This window comes from Mercenaria mercenaria, chromosome 4, assembly GCF_021730395.1.
Source record: "Mercenaria mercenaria strain notata chromosome 4, MADL_Memer_1, whole genome shotgun sequence".
NCBI lineage: Eukaryota > Metazoa > Mollusca > Bivalvia > Venerida > Veneridae > Mercenaria > Mercenaria mercenaria.
The window spans coordinates 89,317,849-89,338,215 of record NC_069364.1 but is presented as its reverse complement, the minus strand read 5'-3'; the positions used below and the strand labels follow the sequence as shown (position 1 = coordinate 89,338,215).

Here is a 20,367-nt window from a genome sequence, read left to right as displayed (position 1 = left end):
TCTTCAGGTTGCAATACCAATTAAAGGGGAGAAGTGGTCTAGTGGTTATGGTGCTGTTCAACCTGGTGTGTCTCAAGATCAAGACACGCTCGGGTCATGACCGTATCTTCTAATATGATAAAAGTTCTGGCTCGAAGCTGACTCCAGAATGGTTCTAGTAAGCTTGAACGCTTCGCCACAATCACGCTAAAACATCAGTACAAACTACTCAAACATACACCTATATCTTTTCACTGTAAAACACAAGCTGACTTACATAGTTATTATATAGATGAAACAAACCAGATTAGCTGCCAGCCAGGTAAGAAAGTATGCTAGAGGTAGATTGTATGTCAGACCCAGATCTTCTGTGTACAAACCATAAAACATAAAGCTGTTTGACAGTTCTCCCTACAAATAAAACCTCCTAACATTCTAGCATATCCATTGGTTAAAAGGTTGTCACATGATGAGTCATTGATGACCCCCTATATTTCTATGGAAGGTCAGTAGATTTTTATGTTGATTAAGGCTATAAATAAGAGGTCTGTTGAACAAACCAATTCTAGGGTTTGTTAGCGACCCTCCGCGGAAATATATTGAATCAGTATGATAAATTGCAGGGCGAGGCACAATGCCAAATATTTCCGTGGAGGGTCACAAATCCAATACTTAAAAGTTATTCAGCATATCTCTATGGCATATAATTATTATATTCTTGTTTAACAGATCAATTAACCATTCCTTGCATTAAGATGAAAATTAGTAATACACTGTCAAACCTGTATTTAGCATTCAAAGGAGTGAGGCAATTTGGCTACTAGAGTCACAGTGTAATGGGAACTAAACATTTCAATTCATGAAGTAAACTGACTGGCTGTTTCAGGAAATTCAACTGCTTAATGAGGGTGGCCAGTAAAGCAAGTTTAACTGTATTCTGCACTTTCCTATTACAAACTACTGTCTGTTCAATACAGGATCACAAACACATACTTTGAGTGCAGTTTATGGCCACTGGAATACAAAGATGATCTTTTTTCATTCCTGGGATTACTAAATAAATTCCAAACTTACAAAATGTCCTCCATATGTGACGTTAGTCTGAAAATTTCCTTCTATCAGCTGAAATGAAACACAAGAGATAGAGATATATTACTGTACTGTAGATCTCTAAAACTTTTTTCTTCATTATTTGACAGAAATGGAAAATGTTGTACATGTTTTCATTAGTAATAGACAGTTTACAATAAAAAATACATTCTTTAGTATATTATTACTGTACATAAGAAATAAACATCAAGTCCTGTTGTAAGACTCCTAACATGACATTTTTAACTTCAGTAAACCTAAAATGTGAAAAGTAGAAAGCATCTCATATCTGCATGTTCACGTGCTGTAACCACAATACTTTTCTTTTATTAATTAACTCCTTTAAAGATACTTCATTATTCCTCAAAAAAGAAAATGTATCTGTGTGAACCAGGCTTTTTTACCTCCATGACTTACTTCAAATCAAACACAAAATTAGAACACAAAACTGAATCACTAACCTCTGGTACAATAATAAATCCAACCAATAACAACATCATTAGTATGTTGATATACAACAGGGTTCTCACAAATTGAAAATACGAGGCCACGTTGCTGCCAAAGTATGCTGAAAAATTGTAATTCAACTCATAAAAGTTTATACATTATTAATTTCATCAAATTTATACAGCATCTTTTCATGACAAACATGTTCAATGGTGCTTTACATTACATGATTTCCTAGCCCCTAACCCTCTCTCCAAGAGCTATAACCAATTTTACAGTAAACAGAGTTTTATTTTGACTTATCTAATATCTGCCTTTTACATTTTTAATATACATGTATGATAATTCATATTTTGACCTTTAGCTGGAGTGCACATTATGTCATTCAATTATCAAACATGTCCAATTATGTCCAAAACAGAGCAAAGCATGGTATTAGAAACAACTGCATACTAAAGAGGGCACATACCTGAAATCTTTTTGATTGTATCTTCCCACAAAGTGACCACAGTAAAAACCTTGTCAGCATCCTTCCTCTATAAAACATATCACATAACACTGTATCACATTTTGTTTTATTTCAATGACATACGAGTTTAATGTAACCTTAATAACCTCCTCATCTAACTGACATATTTCTCAAAATAAGTCAGATATAGAAAGACAAATGACTTAAAACAAACTTTCTGTCAATTCATCATTGAGAATATTTCCTACACCAAAGATCAAACTCAAAGAGACAATTGCGCCCAGAGGTGTAAAATTCCACTCGCCCGCTCGCATTGGCGAGTTAAAGTATGGATAGGACGAGTGGATATCGCTGTATACTCGACCGATCGGGCGAGTGGTTTTTACGTCGTAGCTTTAATGAAATTCAGAAATTACATCTTGAAAAACCTCAACAAACTTTGAGATGGTTCAGTTGCCACTTTGATTGACTGGAATTTACCTGCGAATCGTAAAGATATCAAAACGTCATGCCAGTAATTTTCCATTCCTAGAGCACGTGCGACCTTTTACATCTCCGTTACTTTTGTTTATCGACACGTACACAAAAAACGTGCATAGTGCATTCATTTTTTAACATTATCGCTTCAGTTTCGCAACATCGCTTGAGAAGTAATACAATTTGAAATCTACTAAGATTTCAATAAAATATCGACGGAAATGTAAGCAAAATTGTATGAAATCGGTCGAATTTTCATATAATCATTTGTTAAATTTCAAACAGCGCGATCTTAATTACCGATTTCTTTCTAAGAGAAAATAAGTGATACATACTATAGGCATAAAATTCGGACTTTTGACCAGAAAGAACAAAAAACAGAATTAAAAAATCTTAAATAATGAAAAAGCGGCAGTAATTAAATACATTGAGTAAAACGATTTTTTTGGGGTAAAAAGGTCTCGTGGATGTAAATAGAAATGTGGTTTTAAAATAAAACAAAATGATGTTGTTGCGGTTTTTAATAGTTTTAAATGAATCTTTGTACATGTATTTTTTTTTATAAAATATTCTTCTCAAACGATAATGCAAATTCCTTGAGGGCAAATAGGTCACATGGCACGAAAACTGTAATATGATGTAATGCCAAGACAATCTCGTGCAACAATACCGCTTTGATCTCCACTTCAGATGTCATGATACCGACACACTTCTTTTAGCTCTTTGAGAGGATGTTAATTGATGATGAAAACAGGCCAGTTACTTAGTTTATCAACAGAATAATTAACGATGATCGTCAACTTTTTTTTTCGTTTTCAAGACGGGTAGGTGGACGATAATTATTGTGTCCATATTTTTAGGACACTTTTCAAAGTAATTATTTTTCAGGAAATAAGTCTTGAGAAAATGAAAATAACTGATGTTTAATGCTTTCCTGACACTTTGGGAAACTACAGTAGGGGTTAGACTGTGATTATTTTTACTATCAATGCAGTTATTATGGAAAGCAACTTGGTGGTGGAGATGACAAAATTAGTTAAAGAAAAATGTCTGGTGTGAAAAGGAAATTTAAGAGTAACAAAAACGAATAATCAAAAAGGAAACGTAGTGTATGAGCTATGTGTTATATTTGAAATTTGCTTGTACATAATTCTCCTTCCATAAAACGAGACAGTATTAAAAATGTCAATTATTAGGGCGAGTGACTGTTCACTAAGGGCGAGTAGATTTTACTAGCTACTAGTCCTGCAGGGCGAGTGGTGTGAAAAAGAATTTTACACCCCTGGCGCCTGCTGAAATTATTTCAAGTGAATTATATTATTAACATGCTGATTATTTAAGTTTACAAGAAATCTTTAAGTAATGTTGTTTTGTGAAATTAATCCCACTTTTCTGACTTAAACAAGAGCTGTCACTAATGGTGAGAAATGCCTTGAAGTCTGCTCAAAAGTGATACAGTTAAAAGTTTGCGCAAATAAAGTCACACATGATTTGACCTTGACCTGAGTCATAAGCGTGACTAACCTTCTCAATATGGTTAACATTTGTGTCAAATTATTTTCAAATCCCTCAATAAATGGCAGAGTTATGGACCGGACAAGAAACAAAAAAAAAAAAAATTTAACCTTTAACCTCTAAGTGTGACCTTGACCTTAGAGCTAGGGGTCTGGATCTTGCACATGACATGTCAGTCTCATTATGAAGAAAATTTATGCCAAGTAATTTCAAAATCCCTTCATCAATGGCCGAGTTATTGACCAGACATGAAACAGACCCTGTTAACCTTTGACTTCTAAGTGTGACCTTGACCTTGGAGCTGGGGGGGTCTGGGTCTTGCACAGGGCACATCGTGTCATTATGGTCAACAATTATGCCAAGTTATTTCAAAATCCCTTCATGGATGGCAGAGTTATGGAATGGACAAGACACAGACCCTGTTAATGTTTTGACCTCTGTGACCTTGAAGCTAGGGGTCTGGGTCTTGGGCAAGACACATCGTCTCATTATGGTGAACATTTATGCCAAGTTATTTCAAAATCCCTTTATGGATGGCAGTTACAGCCTGAACAAGAATTTGCATGGATGCACACACTCGCGCACACACTAACACACGCATAGATGGACAGACAGTGCGATTTTAATATGCCAACATTTGAGGGCATGAAATTATGATATATAATTTATGGTTAAGTAGAATACCAATAATTTTTTGTTGCTTTGTCACCGCTACAATTCAGGTCACAGCATGCAAGCTTAAACAGTGGAGCAATATCTGATTTGCTGCTTAGTGCATTATTTCAGGGACTTTGAAGAACTAACCAGCTATACAGATTCCTCATGTAGAAAAGTTTACATCCCTAGCAGGATACGACCTAGGAGCAATTGACAAGTGATTTCAAGCCGAAACACTATAACCACATAGCCCAGGAGTTCTGAAGACACGAATAGTCTACATAGCAATAGAGTCCCCGAAGACATAAACAGTCCACATAACAACAGAATCCCAGAAGACATAAACAGTCTGCATAGCATTGGAAGCCCAAGACATAAATAATCCATATAGCAATAAAGGCCCCAAGACATAAATAGTCCACATAGCAATAGCGGCCCCAAAGACATCACCTGTGTACATAGCAATAGGGGCCCCAAAGATATAAACAGAGCAAAATGTCACCAAAGCCCTTAAGTAAATACCTTGTACACATTCTGATCCTTGCCTCTTTTATATCTGATCTTCAAATTTCCTTCTTTGTGTAAAAGCCTGAAAGAGTCAGTTTGAATACTGTCATCACTTTAAAACTGTGTTAACTTTTCTTGTTAATGATTTATGTGCGTGTGTTTGGGTTTAATGTCTTTTTCAACAATTTTTCAGTCATATAAATGACACTGTCTACTTGTAGCAGTGAGCACAATGCCCAACTTTATAGTGCTGCCTCACTAGAATATCACGCCACAGACACGGACATGATACCCCACCCAGTCACATTATACCGACACAGGGCTGACCAGTCCTAGCACTACCCTCTTTAAGTGCTGAGTGCCAAGCAAGGAAGCTACTAGTACCATTTTTTATGTCTCTGGTATGACGCAGCCAGGGATCGAACCCATGACCTCCCGCACTCAAAGCGGACCCTCTACCACTAGGCAACCAAGGCAGTTTGTTAATGATTTAATCCATTTAATTTTCCTTCTGTGGGTATTTTTCATTCTACTGTAATAAGAAGTTAAACGTTTGTAAAATCATGAAAATAACTATAATTGCATAATTTAGTATGACCCTGCATTGTACTGCTAGTTCTGTTTGTTGAACAATATTTTTCGCAAGTATTTCAAACATGTTTAAACTTGGGCAGTTCATCTAACGGAAGTTTCTGGATTCTGTACCAGAACTCGCCTGCTCTCTGTAAGTAATTGCCAAGTTCTCAACATGAAGGTTAGCTTATCAATAAGAGATGAAAAATAATGTAACATTAATCTGAAAACAAAGAGAACTTTTAATATTGAGAATAGAGGACCTAAGCTAGCCAGGATCACTTGCCTTGAAACAGCTAGTTTCTGTTGAATGGTGAGCGGATACGAGTTGAGACCTTGAAGCAGTGTATCTATATCCGACTCATCACAATCCTGTAGCACCTGACGTACATCTGCCTCTACATCATACCTTTAGTCAGATTGAAAACATTTCATAAGACAATTTGTAAATATCAAGAAATCATTCATTGTATACAATAATACGTCATACGGCACATTTCCAGCTTTTAACAATGGATGAAGATTCCAGGTAGAACCAATGCTACTGATTAAGTTTGATGAAGATCCATCAAGCTGTTCATGGAATTTTTAGCTCCTGCTGCCCCTTTGGTTCAGGTAAACAGGTTGCATTTTTTTCAATGAAGTATCCAGATAGTTTGGCAAAATGTTGACAAAATCAATCATATTAACAAAAGTGAAGGGCTTGAATTCTGGTCTTAATCATTTCATAATGACTTCCAAGGTGACTTAAGGTCTTTTTACACAACAGGACAGAAGAAGTGACCTTAAAACTCAGGGTTAATGCCATGCACAGATCCTTCATAAAGAGATTGATCTTATTGCAGTAGACACTTTTCCATATCAGACATAAAATAAAGCAATATTGAAATACTTAATGGGTTAGTCAGGAGCAGTATAACAAGTAATTTCCATATCAGACATAAAATAAAGCAATATTGAAATACTTAATGGGTTAGTCAGGAGCAGTATAACAAGTAATAGACTTACCCTTTATTCAAGAAAGCATACTGAATCCTGTACAATAATTCATCTAGTGTTAAACTGTAGTCTGCAGTCTGACAAATGCTCGCGGAGTCCCCTCTGCTCCCTGTCAATGGATTCTTAAGGTTTTTACATTATAAACTCATGGGTTTTAAGTTTGCAAATCCTATAAAGACGAGCTACACCATGAGAAAACCAACATATTACCTTTGCGACCAGCATGGATCCAGACCAGCCTGTGCATCTTTTTTCAAACCTTATTGCAATAAGAGAAGTATGGACCCTGATCATGCACAGGCTAGATGGTCTGGATCTATGCTGGTCACAAATGCACTATGTTGGTTTTCTTATTAGTAGTGTTTGGATTTCTGAGCAAAAACTCGAAACTAACCAATGGCAGAGCACCTGTTTGGGACAGGTATCCAAAATTAATGCAGTTAATATAAAGATTAGAATGGAACGAGTTTGAGCAAGAGGTTTTGGAGAACAGCAATGTTTGACTGACAAAAACCTTGTCTCTAAATAAAAGCCAAACAAGAGCTGTAAACAAAAATGTGATGGCCTGTTAGAAGCAAGAAGTTAACTTTTATGTGCTGTGACCTTAACCTTTGACCAAATGAATTGAGAAAGAACACCAGAACGGCAGTCATTTAATGAATATAGGCAACCATCTTTTGAAGAGAGAGCCAAATCATTCTTTGAGTTTAGAGAAGGAACTATTTCGAATCTATAGGTCACTGTGATCTAATGCCATTATTCTTTTTATCTCTAGTGTAAACCATTTTTAAAATACTGTCATCTGCTTCTTAGAACAATAATATGAGCCACGCCATGAGAAAACCAACATAGTGGGCTTGCAACAGCATGGATCCAGACCAACCTGCACAGTCCGGTCAGGATCTATGCTGTTCGCTAACAGTTTTCTCTAATTGCAATAGGCTTTGAAAGCGAACAGCATGGATCCTGACCAGACTGCGCAGGTCTGGATCCATGCTGGTCGCAAACCCACTATGTTGGTTTTCTCATGGCGCAGCTCAATCATTTATTTCGGTAAGTTGAATACAACTGAACTGTGCACCTGCATGAAATTGTTTTCTATTAAAGTTTACTTTTTCGACATTTCAGTTTCTAATATTACAAGAAGTAACTTACCATATCCGACATTTGTGTACACTTGATCGTCTTTCTCTGTTTGATCTAGAAGTGCTGTATATTCCAGTGGTTCAGACATCTCCCTCAGTTAACCCACTTTCAAACTTACTCAATTAAGTATTCCACATCCAACACAAAAACAAGAATCAAATATACCCTGTCATTCGTATTTTTAATTTTCCAAGTAGAAGTCCTTTGTTTTAACATCAACACAAGTCTAGAGACATTGATATGTTAAAGTGAACTCCATAATAGATACATATTCCTCATCAGCTTAATCCATTGCATTGATTCAGTGGCTCAACTCAATTACATGTATTTTTGAACATCAAAATTTGTATCAATGTATGTCATACAAGTGCTTTATGAATGTGCATTCATGCCAATGTGCCTTATTTTGATACCTGGTGACATGTGTTTAATCAAAGAACTTGCAAAGAACAGTCTAAGTACATGTATATCCATCTAATAATGATCTATTTACCATTCTGACACTGTCTTGTTAACAACAACATCAAATTATCCTTTTAAAACTTTAATATGAAGATATATTCAACATCACAATTTTACTACCAGACATGTTAACTTAATACATCATTCTAAAACAAAGATATCATCACACATCAATTAATCTAAAAGTACTCATCATTTGGGACAATGTGACAGTTAAACTATTCCATATAAACACAATTTGTTACCAAGAATATATTTACATTTCATTTACTCCCAAATCAATGTAGGAACAATACAGATTACATTATTACAATAATAACATGATTTTATCCCATAGTGTAATACAGTCGAAACTCGGTATCTCAAACTCGCTTACCTCGAAATTCCGCATAAGTCGAAGAAATTTTCAAGTCCCGTCAAATTTCCTTTTTATATACATAATTCAACTCCGGTTACGTCAAAATTTGACTAACGGAGACTTCGGATGTGTCGAAAGGGATTTTCAGTCCCATCAGTAAAATTCAAGTGCATTGTAAACTCGGTTAGTTGAGGTGTGAATAATATGCGATAAAATTTCACACGTCATTGTGAATGTGGTTGTTTTTTAACACATATTCATGTTTATTGCCTTACCAGAAAGCCGCGATGCCGACATATCAAAGGTGCGGCGAATATCAATGTGAGATGATATCATACTTGTCTGCAGGTGCCATAATGATAATTGTATGATGTAAACATTAGATTTCTTTAATGAGCGGTCATTTGTTTTTGAGACGTTATGAAAATTGCTTTTAATTTAAACTAATGCATTAATTAGTTTGAACAGTTGGGATCTTTAATAAGGATTAATAAGAGGTAATCACGATGAGGTTGTATAAAAAATTAACTTCTTTGTAGAAAGCATCATTCGTTCAAAATGTCAGATCAAAATGCTATCCGGGAGAGAAACGTGGTACAAAAAGGAAACTTGACTCAAAAACATTTGCGTTTAGTATCTTAGTATCATTTTTATTCTTCGAAAAACTAAAAACTTTGATAAACACAAACTTTACGGAATCGTGTACGCGTAAAGTACCAAGTGTACTGAATATTGATGTGGATGCGCATATGCCGGAAATGTTACTTGACGAAAATGTACAGATTCTGCATTTCTGATTATGTATACATGGAAATAAAATACAAAATGTACTTTAAATTTATAATCATTTTGTGTTGAGTTTTTTTAAAAGATTTATTGCAAAGTATACTATATTTATAGCGTGCCAAATAGCTGGAGATTACAAAAGATTTTGGAACCAACTTTTTTCATCACTTCGTCAATATACGTCCCTCCTCGATAATGACTCGAATTTCGGTTATCTCAAAATAAAAAGCACGGTCCCTTGGAATTCGAGATACTGAGTTTCGACTGTATGTTCGAAAATATGATCACTTACATCTTTGAGAGGATTTTAAAATCCTTTTACCATTTTTAACCTTTGCCCTACTAAATTTCAAAAATGAACTGGTCCATCATTCAGTTTGTGTTCACTGAAAATTTACTGACTGAATAGCGAACAGTGCATGCAGGCTGATCTTGATCTGCACTGGTTGCAAAGACAGAATCGCTTGCCGCCAGCAGGCTAAAAGTTAAAATCCTTTTACCATTTTCAGTAAGACTTTGTACTGCATATTTATATAAAATTTAGATCATTTTCACTGGTATATAGCCTTTTCATTATTATGATACAGGCAGACATACCTGTTCAATAAACATAAATTATTTAGTTTTCACTATAGCTGACACTACATTACCCTAAAAACAGAGGTCATGGGTTAAAGTTGTACATGTACATGAACATGTTTTCTTGTATTAACCCTCATCATGCAGGACATTATAGATTTTGTCATGGCAACCAATATAGATCATGATCAGCCTGCACATCCATGCAGTCTGATCATGATCTGCACTGTTCACCATTCAGTTGTTAACTTTTTGGTAAGCACCCTTAATAACAGTTAATAGTACTGTTCTGATTGAAAGATGGATAAATTCATTATATAAATTTAGAAGGGTAAGGGTTAAACCAAAACTGGTTTTCCCAGGAAGCATAGTTTACACTTAACATTTCAAGTAACCTTTCAAGTATTCATCACACTGAACTTTGATACATCATTATATAACTAAACTAAATATACCGTAGCATTTACCTAGCTTACACATTACCCTAAACAATCTGTACATAGATAATCAAATTTTAAAAGTAAGGTTATCAATACATAATCATATGATTACAGCTTTAATTGTTTAATGTGTAAAAATAAATGATAACATCAATGACTGTTTCAAATTGTTTGTACTGGAAACAGCCAAGTGAATCTCATCTTAATTAGGGCCGGGCTTTTATTTTTTAAAGTTAAACAATGCACATTTGAGCTGCACCACAAGGATCCAGACAAGCAAGTTACTAGAAATTCAACAGAATTAAAAAAGTTAATATAGAAAATTCACCGCCGTTACCATCATCATCAAACAACGACAAAATCATCAACATCCCGACAATACAACCAACTCACAACCTGTATGACCAGTCAGCGTGAAAGAAAACCACCTGAATTAAAGATTATGTAATACATTGGAATATCGGAATTTAATTAATTATGAGTACTCTGAAGCTGGTATAACAATCCAGCAGATAAAAAAGTTTATATTTTCAGATTTGATCTTGAAGGATAACATCCGACTTGAAATTTAACTTGGCGTATATAGTGTATATATATTTCATTTTATCTGTGTTATCAGTTTTATGAATTTCGTGCATTTATTTCATAAAACAAAAAAAAGATGAGAGAAAGAAAAAAAATGATATTTTGTAAACCCACTACTCCTATAAGACTTCTCAAAACAATTAACTCTGGAATTTTATTGATAAAAAATGAGAATAGGTCAAACATAAATGTTTGGGAATATTTATATTTATACTTGGCGTCATTGAAAAGTTACCACTTAATATATACCTCTTTACTTGTTTATACAATATCGACGTCACTTTTTCATGGCCTGTGCAGGGTCTATTACTCATAGACCCTGTCTGATCATGTCTCCTAACCCATTTCATGACTGTCAGTTGAGAACAGCACATACGACGTGCAATTTCACGACATGAAAGTTCGGCATCAAATGGAGTTAATCGAATCTGACAAATCTTTACACCAGTGATGTCTCAGCTGCGTTAAAAATGTAGTCGTGTTATGCTTTTAACACAGTCCTGTGCAATTTTTAAAATATAAGGGCCATTAGGGTGGTAACTTTTCAGTGACGCTGAGTATACATGCCTTACTACAAGGGCGGTGCATATTGAAGTAGTGGAAGCAATAACCCCTTAACTGCCCTAGTAACCCCGGGCGCTGCTTGTGGTATTAAGTGCTACCTATAGGCCATTATATTGTAACCCCGTGTCACGCTCAGGGTAATTTCATCACACGTTTAGAGAACGATTTTATCTAAGGAAAACTCAATTATACTGTCTGTAAACACGTTCCTAGCATTAACTTTCGCCTTATGTACACTGGTCATGTGATGTCAAAATGGTGTATACATGTTAAATTTTTACGAAAGAAAACCGTTTCGAAGCCAAATTTTGTTATTCAAAGATGGCTGCTTATTGTAGGAATACTAGATCGCGTTTCTCAGTAGCAGAAGTTATTGCCGAAATCCGAAATGACTCAGATAATGGTGACGATGACTTATATTCTGACACAGAAACAGGAAATGAGACAGTTGACAAATATTCTGAAAATTCTCCGCCTTTGTTACCAGTTGTTTTGGATGCACTTTCACAAAATGATGATGCTGAAATGAAAGTAGACATTCTTCCTCATCAGGAAGTGACATGCAGGATGAAAGTGACAGTGATTACACTCAAACTCCCCAGCTAAAATGCCCAAGAGTAAATAATAATGTGTCTAGGGGCAGGGGTAGGGGCAGAGGTCAACCTACACCAAGTACATTGGGTACACCGGCAAGGGGGCGTAGCACCAGGGGACGCAGTAGAGAGCAGCATACGCTAATTTCTGAATGGACTAATGCAGGAATACAGCCACCAAATGACATTCCTTTCTCTGGGAATCCTGGTATTACCCAAGATACTAGTATTATTTTCAGCCGATTGATTATTTAGAACTGTTTTTCAACGAAGATCTTATAAATCATTTGTGCATTCAAACCAACCTGTATGCAGAACAATATTGGGCAACAACCAATCTCAAGCAATTTTCTAGAGTTTGTGATTGGACTGATATCCACAATGATGGAATGAAACAGTTTCTAGCTATTGTTCTGTTGATGGGTATTGTAAATCTACCTTCTATTGAAATGTACTGGACAAAAAAGATTTTATTCAATGTGCCTGTGTTCAATCTGCTAATGACTCGCAACAGATTTCAACTGGTACTGAAATCCCTACATTTTCATAATAACAATAATTTGCTAGACAGGAATGATCCTAATTATGACAAGCTATATAAAATAAGACCAGTGATTGATCACTTGTTGAAAAATTTCAGACAGTTTACGAACCAAGAAAGAATGTATGTGTGAACGAAAGCCTGCTATTGTGGAAAGGCTGGTTGCTTTTCCGGCAATACATACCCCTCAAGCGAGCAAGATTCGGGATAAAAATATACTAGTGCTGTGAATCTGATGGTGGCATCAAGGGCAGCGGTGGTTACTGTTATAGGTTCAAAGTGTATGCTGGTAAAGATGACCCTGTGAATGAAATTAGGCCTGTGATTCCCGAGGATGAGGGTAAAGAAAGCCACCAGACTGTGCAAAGTATGTTCTAAGAAAGGCATCAAGAGGAGAGGAGAGAAGTGTGCTATTACTGCCCAGACTGCCCATCGAAACCAGCCCTGTGTTTATCGCCATGCTTCCAGGCTTTCCATACAAACTTTGTGTATTGGGAGTGAAGTGTTCAAACTTTGTGTATTGAGACCCGGGTGAAATAGTTCCAGGGTCTTCCATGGAATTCCATGGGAAAAAAAAGCCTGGAGTATTCGGACTAAGTTTCCAGCCTTTCCCAGCCTAACCAAATTATCAATGTGGAAAATTTGAAAAAGCCAAGGCTGGAATATGTACCATGATATACCAGCATTCCTGGAAAATATACCATGGTAAAATCTGGAACATCTTCCAGGCTGCCTGGAATAAAATTCCTGTTTTTCCATGAACCTGGAGTATTCAGACCATTTTTTCACTAAAGTCTGGAAAAGCCTGGAACGTTTTCCAGCATAGCCTGGAAAATGTTTCAGGTTTTACCATGGTAAATTTTCCAGGGAATGCTGGAAAATGAGCCTGGTATAACCTGGAAAATATTCCAGCCTAGTTCTAAGGTGACCCCAAAATAAATAGGGGTCATCTACTCTGCATGTCCAATCATCCTATTAAGTTTCAACATTCTAGGTAAAGTGGTTCTCAAGTTATTGTCTGGAAATGATTTTACCTGACCAGGTCCATGACCTTGACCTTTAATAGACTGACCCAAAAATCAATAGGGGTCATCTACTCTGCATGTTCAATCATCCTATGAAGTTTCAACATTCTGGGTCAAGTGGTTCTCAAGTTATTGATCGGAAATTGTTTTCCATGTTCAGGCTCCTGTGACCTTGACCTTTAACAGAGTGACCCAAAAATCCATAGAGGTCATCTACTCTGCATGTTCAATCATTCTATGAAGTTTCAACATTCTGGATCAAGAAGTTCTCAAGTTATTGATCGGAAATGGTTATCCATGTTCAGGCCCCTGTGACCGTGACCTTTAACGGAGTGACCCCAAAAACAATAGGGGTCATTTACTCTGCATGAACAATCATCAAATGAAGTTTCAACATTCTGGGTCGAGAGGTTCTCAAGTTATTGATCGGAAACGGTTTTCCATGTTCAGGCCCCTGTGACTTTGACCTTTAACAGAGTGACACCAAAATCAATTGGGGTCATCTACTCTGCATGACCAATCATCCTATGAAGTTTCAACATTCTGGGTCAAGTAGTTTTCAAGTTACTGACCGGAAACAGTTTTCCATGTTCAGGCCCCTGTGACCTTGACCTTTAACAGAGTGACCCAAAGTCAATAGGGGTCATCTACTTTGCATGTACAATCATCCTATGAAGTTTCAACATTTTGGGTCAAGTAGTACTCAAGTTATTGATTGGAAATGGTTTTCAATGTTCAGGCCCCTGTGACCTTGACCTTTGACAGAGTGACCCCAAAAACAATAGGGGTCATCTACTCTACCTGACCAATCATCCTATGAAGTTTCAACATTCTGGGTCAAGTGGTTCTCTAGTTATTGATCAGAAATAGTTTTCAATGTTCAGGCCCCTGTGACCTTGACCTTTGACGGAATGACCCCAAAAACAGTAGGGGTTGTCTACTCCAGCAGGGGGGGAGACAATTTGTATCATTGTATCAAACAAGTGTGTGAAGTTTGATGTAAATCCCTCTAGTCGTTTTGCTTTCATATGAGATTACATGTTATCAGTACATACATTTGTAACAGCGCCAAAACCACTTTATGTTCCCATATGAGACTGAGGTGTGCAAAGTTTGTGGATTGTTATTGAGATAATACCTGAGGTAATAATTGCCAAAAAAACTAACTCTTAACACCTTTGACCTGGTGACCCCAAAGTCAGTAAGGATGATGTACTCACTCAGTAAGTACTATCAGCATGTGAAGTTTGAAGGTCCTGGGTGCAGTGGTTTGCGAGTAAAGTGCCTTCATGCAAAAAGTTAACGTTGGTCCCTGTGACCTTGACCTTTGACCCCAAAGTCAGTAGGGGTGGTGTACTCAATAAGTACTATCAGCATGTGAAGATTGAAGGTCCTTGGTGCAGTGGTTCGTGAGTAAAGTGCCTTCATGCAAAAAGCTAACTTTGGTCCTTGTGACCTTGCCCTTTGACTTGGTGACCCCAAAGTCAGTAGGGGTGGTGTACTCAATAAGTACTATCAGCATGTGAAGTTTGAAAGTCCTGGGTGCAGTGGTTCGCAAGTAAAGTGCCTTCATGCAAAAAGTTAATGCTGTGACAAACGAAGTAACGAACAAACTAACGAACGGACGGACAGTTGAAAACTAATATGCCTCCCTTCGGGAGCATAAAAAATGAAAATTTAGGTACTTCCAGATGTTGAAAAATTATTTTTATGATAACTTATCAGTACAAAACTTGTTTCAGACATTAAATTATGTGTGCAAATATCTCCAATAGTTTTGAAAATATATGAAATTATGTTATTAGTACGTAATGGCTTGAAAATAGTCTTATGTTTCCCGGCATAAAGTGTGTACATATATAAGGCAGTGAAGGGGTTAACAATTACTTAACTACATGTACCATTTTGCATTTATTTCTCTTCTGTTACATGTTGTCAAATCTCACTGAAAGCTTATTTAAAGATATAATTTAAGAGCCCTTGGTTTTGCTTTTTCACCTTCATTTGTTTACAAAATTGCATTTTACATGGGAAGGGAAAGTTTAGATGGACACAGTCTAAACACCCATAAATATGTAGATAACAGTTATCAGTCACTTTCTACACATCCAAAACATATGCTTAAAAAAATTATAAAGCTTATGATTTTGAAACTTATTACAAAATAAATGTTGGCCATGTTTATAAAACCAGAACATATTCCTGATAGTGTAACGAAAATGCTCAAGCTTGATGTTTCAGACAGGAGCTTACACAAGTCGGACGAAGACCTAGCTGTTGGCAGGTTTGCTTTTGCTGATCTTAACAAGAGCAGGGTTGACAAAGCTCAACATTTCTGGGTATAAAGTCTGTACAAAGATTTGCATACAGGTTACGTGATGGCTGCAGCAAAGCTCCACCAGCTGCCACTGAAAAACAAGACACTGAGGAGGATGTCTGTACTTGATCCAGAATAAGCCTTCCATCACCAAGCCTCACTTGGTTTCAAAGCACTGGCTGACTCACTACCAAATGTTATTAGATTAGAGGAAGCAGGGGAGTTTGCCATGGAAGTCAATAATTACACTGTGGACAGACAGGTGAAAGAGTTAGATAAATTTGAGGAGAGACAACGAACAGATGAGCATTTCTGGAATAAAGTGTTTAAACTGAAGACATTCGATAGACTGCTGTATCCACTACTCACCAAGCTTGTTAAGTCTCTAATGTTAGTATTTAGTGGTCCTCTCATTGAGTCAACATTCAATATAATGGATGACATTGTTGAGAAAGACAGGACAAAGTTAAGCAGCCCTTAAGGCAAGAAATGTCAAAGCCACTGAACTGACAGTATCAAGACAAATGAAGCAGTCATGTATAATGGCCTACGACACCTACCAAAAACATTGCGCTTAAAAAAGGAAATGAAAGAGCAGATAAAACAAAAACAGCTGGATGCTTCAAACCAGCATCTAAAGCAAGAAAAAGCCAAGCATTTAGCAAAACTGATAAAATTAAAGAACAAGAGCTGTCGGATGACAGCGCGCTCGACTATTCGAAAAATTGATTGAAGAATGGGGTCAAAATATTTCCATAGATTTTCAGACAAAAGAAAACATGAGGGCAATGAAAGCTCTGTATCGCTCATCTGACCAAGGAATCATCAAGATTAACATTCTGACCAAATTTCATTAAGATATGGTCATAAATATGTCCTCTAGAGTGTTAACTAGCTTTTTCTTTGATTTGACCTGTTGATCTAGTTTTTGACCCCACATGAGCCAGATTCAAACTGGACCTTGAGATTATCAAGATTAAAATTCTGACCAAGTTTCATGAAGATATAGTCATAAATTTGGCCTCTACTGTGTTAACAAGCTTTTCCTTTGACTTGACCTGGTGACCTAGTTTTTGACCCCAGATGACCCAATATTGAACTCGTCCAAGATTTTATTGAGGGTAACATTCTGACCAAGTTTCATTAAGATTGGGCCAAAATTGTGACCTCTAGAGTGTTAACTAGCTTTTCCTTTGATTTGACCCGGTGACCTAGTTTTTTTTTTAAATGCTTAACAGAGTTATGTACTCTTGCCTATAACTGGACATGGTGATGGTAAACAAGTGTTGAAAGTTCCAAAGCTTTATCTCAAAAGACTGTCAAAATGTGGACTGGTACGAAAAACTTAACCAGGGTGTGACGCCGACGCAATGGTGAGTAGGATAGCTCTACTTATTCTTCGAATAGTCAAGCTAAACAAGAGGGCCATGAAGGCCCTGTATCGCTCACCTAACCTACTGACCTAAAGATCATCAAGATAGTTTCATTAAGATATGGTCATAAATGTTGCCTCTAAAGTGTTAACTAACTTTTCCTTTGATTTGACCTGGTGACCTAGTTTTTGACCCCATATGACTCAGATTCGAACTTGGCCTAAAGATCATCAAGATTAACATTCTGACCAAGTTTCATGAAGATACAGTCTTAAATGTAGCCTCTAGAGTGTTAACAAGCTTTTCCTTTGATTTGACCCAGTGACCTTGTTTTTGACCCAACCTGACCCGGATTTGAACATGACCTATAGATCATCAAGATTAACATTCTAACCAAGTTTCATTAAGATATGGTCATAAATGTGGCCTCTAAAGTGTTAACTAGCTTTTCCTATGATTTGTCCCAGTGACCTAGTTTTTGACCCGACATAAACCAGATTCGAACATGACCTAAAGATCATCAAGTTTAACATTCTGACTAAGTTTCAAAAAGATACAGTCTAAAATGTGGCCTCTAGAGTGTTAACAAGCTTTTCCCTTGATATGACCTAGTGACCTATTTTTGACCCCACCTGACCCAGATTTAAACTTGACCTAAAGATCATCAATTAACATTCTGACCAAGTTTCACTAAAATATGGCCTCTAAAGTGTTAACTAGCTTTTCCTTTGAATTGAGCTAGTGACCTAGTTTTTGACCTGACATGACCCAGATTCGAACTTGTCCTAAAGATCATCAAGTTTAACATTTTGACTAAGTTTCATGAAGATAAAGTCATAAATATGGCTTCTAGAGTGTTAACAAGCTTTTCCCTTGATTTGACCTGGTGACCTAGTTTTTGACCCCACCTAACCCAGTTTCGAACTTGCGCTATAGATCATCAAGATTAACATTTTGACCAAGATTTATTAATGTGGCCTCTGCAGTGTAAATTAGCTTTTTCTTTGATTTGACCCTGTGACCTAGTTTTTTATCCTACATGACCCAGATTCAAACTGGACATTAAGATCATCAAGATTAACATTCTGACCAAGTTTCATGAAGATACAGTCTTAAATGCGGCCTCTACAGTGTTAACAAGCTTTTCCTTTGATTTGACCCAGTGACCTAGTTTTTGACCCCAGATGACCCAATATCGATTTCGTCCAAGATTTTATTAAGGGTAACACTCTGACCAAGTTTAATTAAGACTGGGCGAAAAATGTGACCTCTAGAGTGTTAACAAGCTTTTCCTTTGATTTGACCTGGTGACCTAGTTTTTGACCCCAAATGACCTAATATCAAATTCGTCCAAAATTTTATTGAGGGTAACATTCTGACCAAGTTTCATTAAGATTGGGCCAAAATTGTGGCCTCTAGAGTGTTAACAGTCAAATTGTTGACGACGGCCGGACGGACGACGGACACAAGGCGATCACAAAAGCTCACTTTGAGCACTTCGTGCTCAGGTGACAAAACTGTCCGATTTTCGCCGATATTTTCGGGTTTTCAAGCTGTGAAAAGATGTTTGAAGCTTGACCTTGGTGTATATTACGCAACCCTTTCAGAAACTGAAAAAAAATCATAAAAAAACTGCGTAATATATTAAGAGTTTTTACGGTATATACGTCTATATTGACAGTCATATACTGCCATAAAATTTCTTGTTTTAGCTTTATTTACTTAAGGTTTCGATGGAGGCCTTGAGAAACAAAAATCAAACAACACCAAATCATAGAAAGAAAGAGTTGTTTGACATGAAAATTGAACAGCATGTAAAACATGTATATTACTTTACGAAACAAGTGTCAGTATACTGGTATAAACATTGAATTCCGGAAAAGGGCTGCCTAAAGGGGCTCCACTTCCGGACAGTTAAACGCCTTTAAAAACTCACCATTTTCAAAGAACAGTTACACATGTTTGTTTTGATGCCTTTGCAATAGCGTGCGAGTGGTGAAATTTCACGTAACAAGGTGGAACATAGTTTTCAGCAATTGTTTATCATTTTTTCTTTACAAATGGCATTCATTTTCAAAGGGAGACGACTTTTTCTCAAAGATTACTTAAAATAATCGGAAAAAGTTGTTTCCCTTTGAAAATGAATGCCATTTGTACTTAAAATAATCAGGAACAGTTGTCTCCCTTTGTAAATGAATGCCATTTGTAAAGAAATAAAGATAAACAATTGCTGAAAACTGTGTTCCACCTTGTTATGCGAAATTTCACCACTCGCACGCTATTGCAAATGCATCAAAACGAACATGTGTAACTGTTCTTTGAAAATGGTGAGTTTTTAAAGGCGTTTAACTGTCCGGAAGTGGAGCCCCTTTAGGCAGCCCTTTTCCGGAATTCAATGTTTATATCAGTATACTGACACTTGTTTCGTAAAGTAATATACATGTTTTACATGCTGTTCAATTTTCATGTCAAACAACTCTTTCTTTCTATGATTTGGTGTTGTTTGATTTTTGTTTCTCAAGGCCTCCATCGAAACCTTAACAAGTATTTTATATTAGATTTCTTATCTTCGGTAAAGTAACATTCTTTAAAAGACAAACTACATTATCTTTTTCACACTTAGGCGATAATTAATGAATGAAGGTCCGAACATTTTTGTTTTCTTTTGTTTGGATATTTTATGTTAACCCATACCATAGATATTAGTAACATTTAGTTTAAACTACAAGCATATATTTAGCATTATCTGTTTCGAACCTGAATGGTTCATTATCTATCTTACTACTTTTCAATTACTACTGTACACGTAGTTACTTGGAATGTTGGTCATACAACCTTCACAAGCTCCAAATAAAGTTAAGGCTATTTACAGAATACTAAAGGGCA

At 36.4% G+C, this 20,367-nt stretch overlaps 1 protein-coding gene across 1 annotated transcript in view; it reads right to left on the bottom strand.

Annotated features, from left to right (window-relative positions):
• The window catches only part of LOC123553072 (transmembrane channel-like protein 3), a 44,699-nt gene extending 25,540 nt beyond the window's left edge, over nucleotides 1–19,159 (bottom strand). Inside the window, exons 1-8 of the mRNA XM_053541916.1 lie at nucleotides 7,868–19,159; nucleotides 6,722–6,821; nucleotides 6,000–6,122; nucleotides 5,156–5,222; nucleotides 1,985–2,051; nucleotides 1,530–1,636; nucleotides 1,054–1,101; nucleotides 257–390 (exon numbers count right to left, since the gene is read on the bottom strand). Coding sequence (XP_053397891.1) covers nucleotides 257–390; nucleotides 1,054–1,101; nucleotides 1,530–1,636; nucleotides 1,985–2,051; nucleotides 5,156–5,222; nucleotides 6,000–6,122; nucleotides 6,722–6,821; nucleotides 7,868–7,946 — 725 coding nt within the window. The 5' untranslated portion in view covers nucleotides 7,947–19,159. The remainder of the gene's footprint in view (nucleotides 1–256; nucleotides 391–1,053; nucleotides 1,102–1,529; nucleotides 1,637–1,984; nucleotides 2,052–5,155; nucleotides 5,223–5,999; nucleotides 6,123–6,721; nucleotides 6,822–7,867) is intronic.
• Between the last annotated feature and the right edge of the window lie 1,208 nt (nucleotides 19,160–20,367).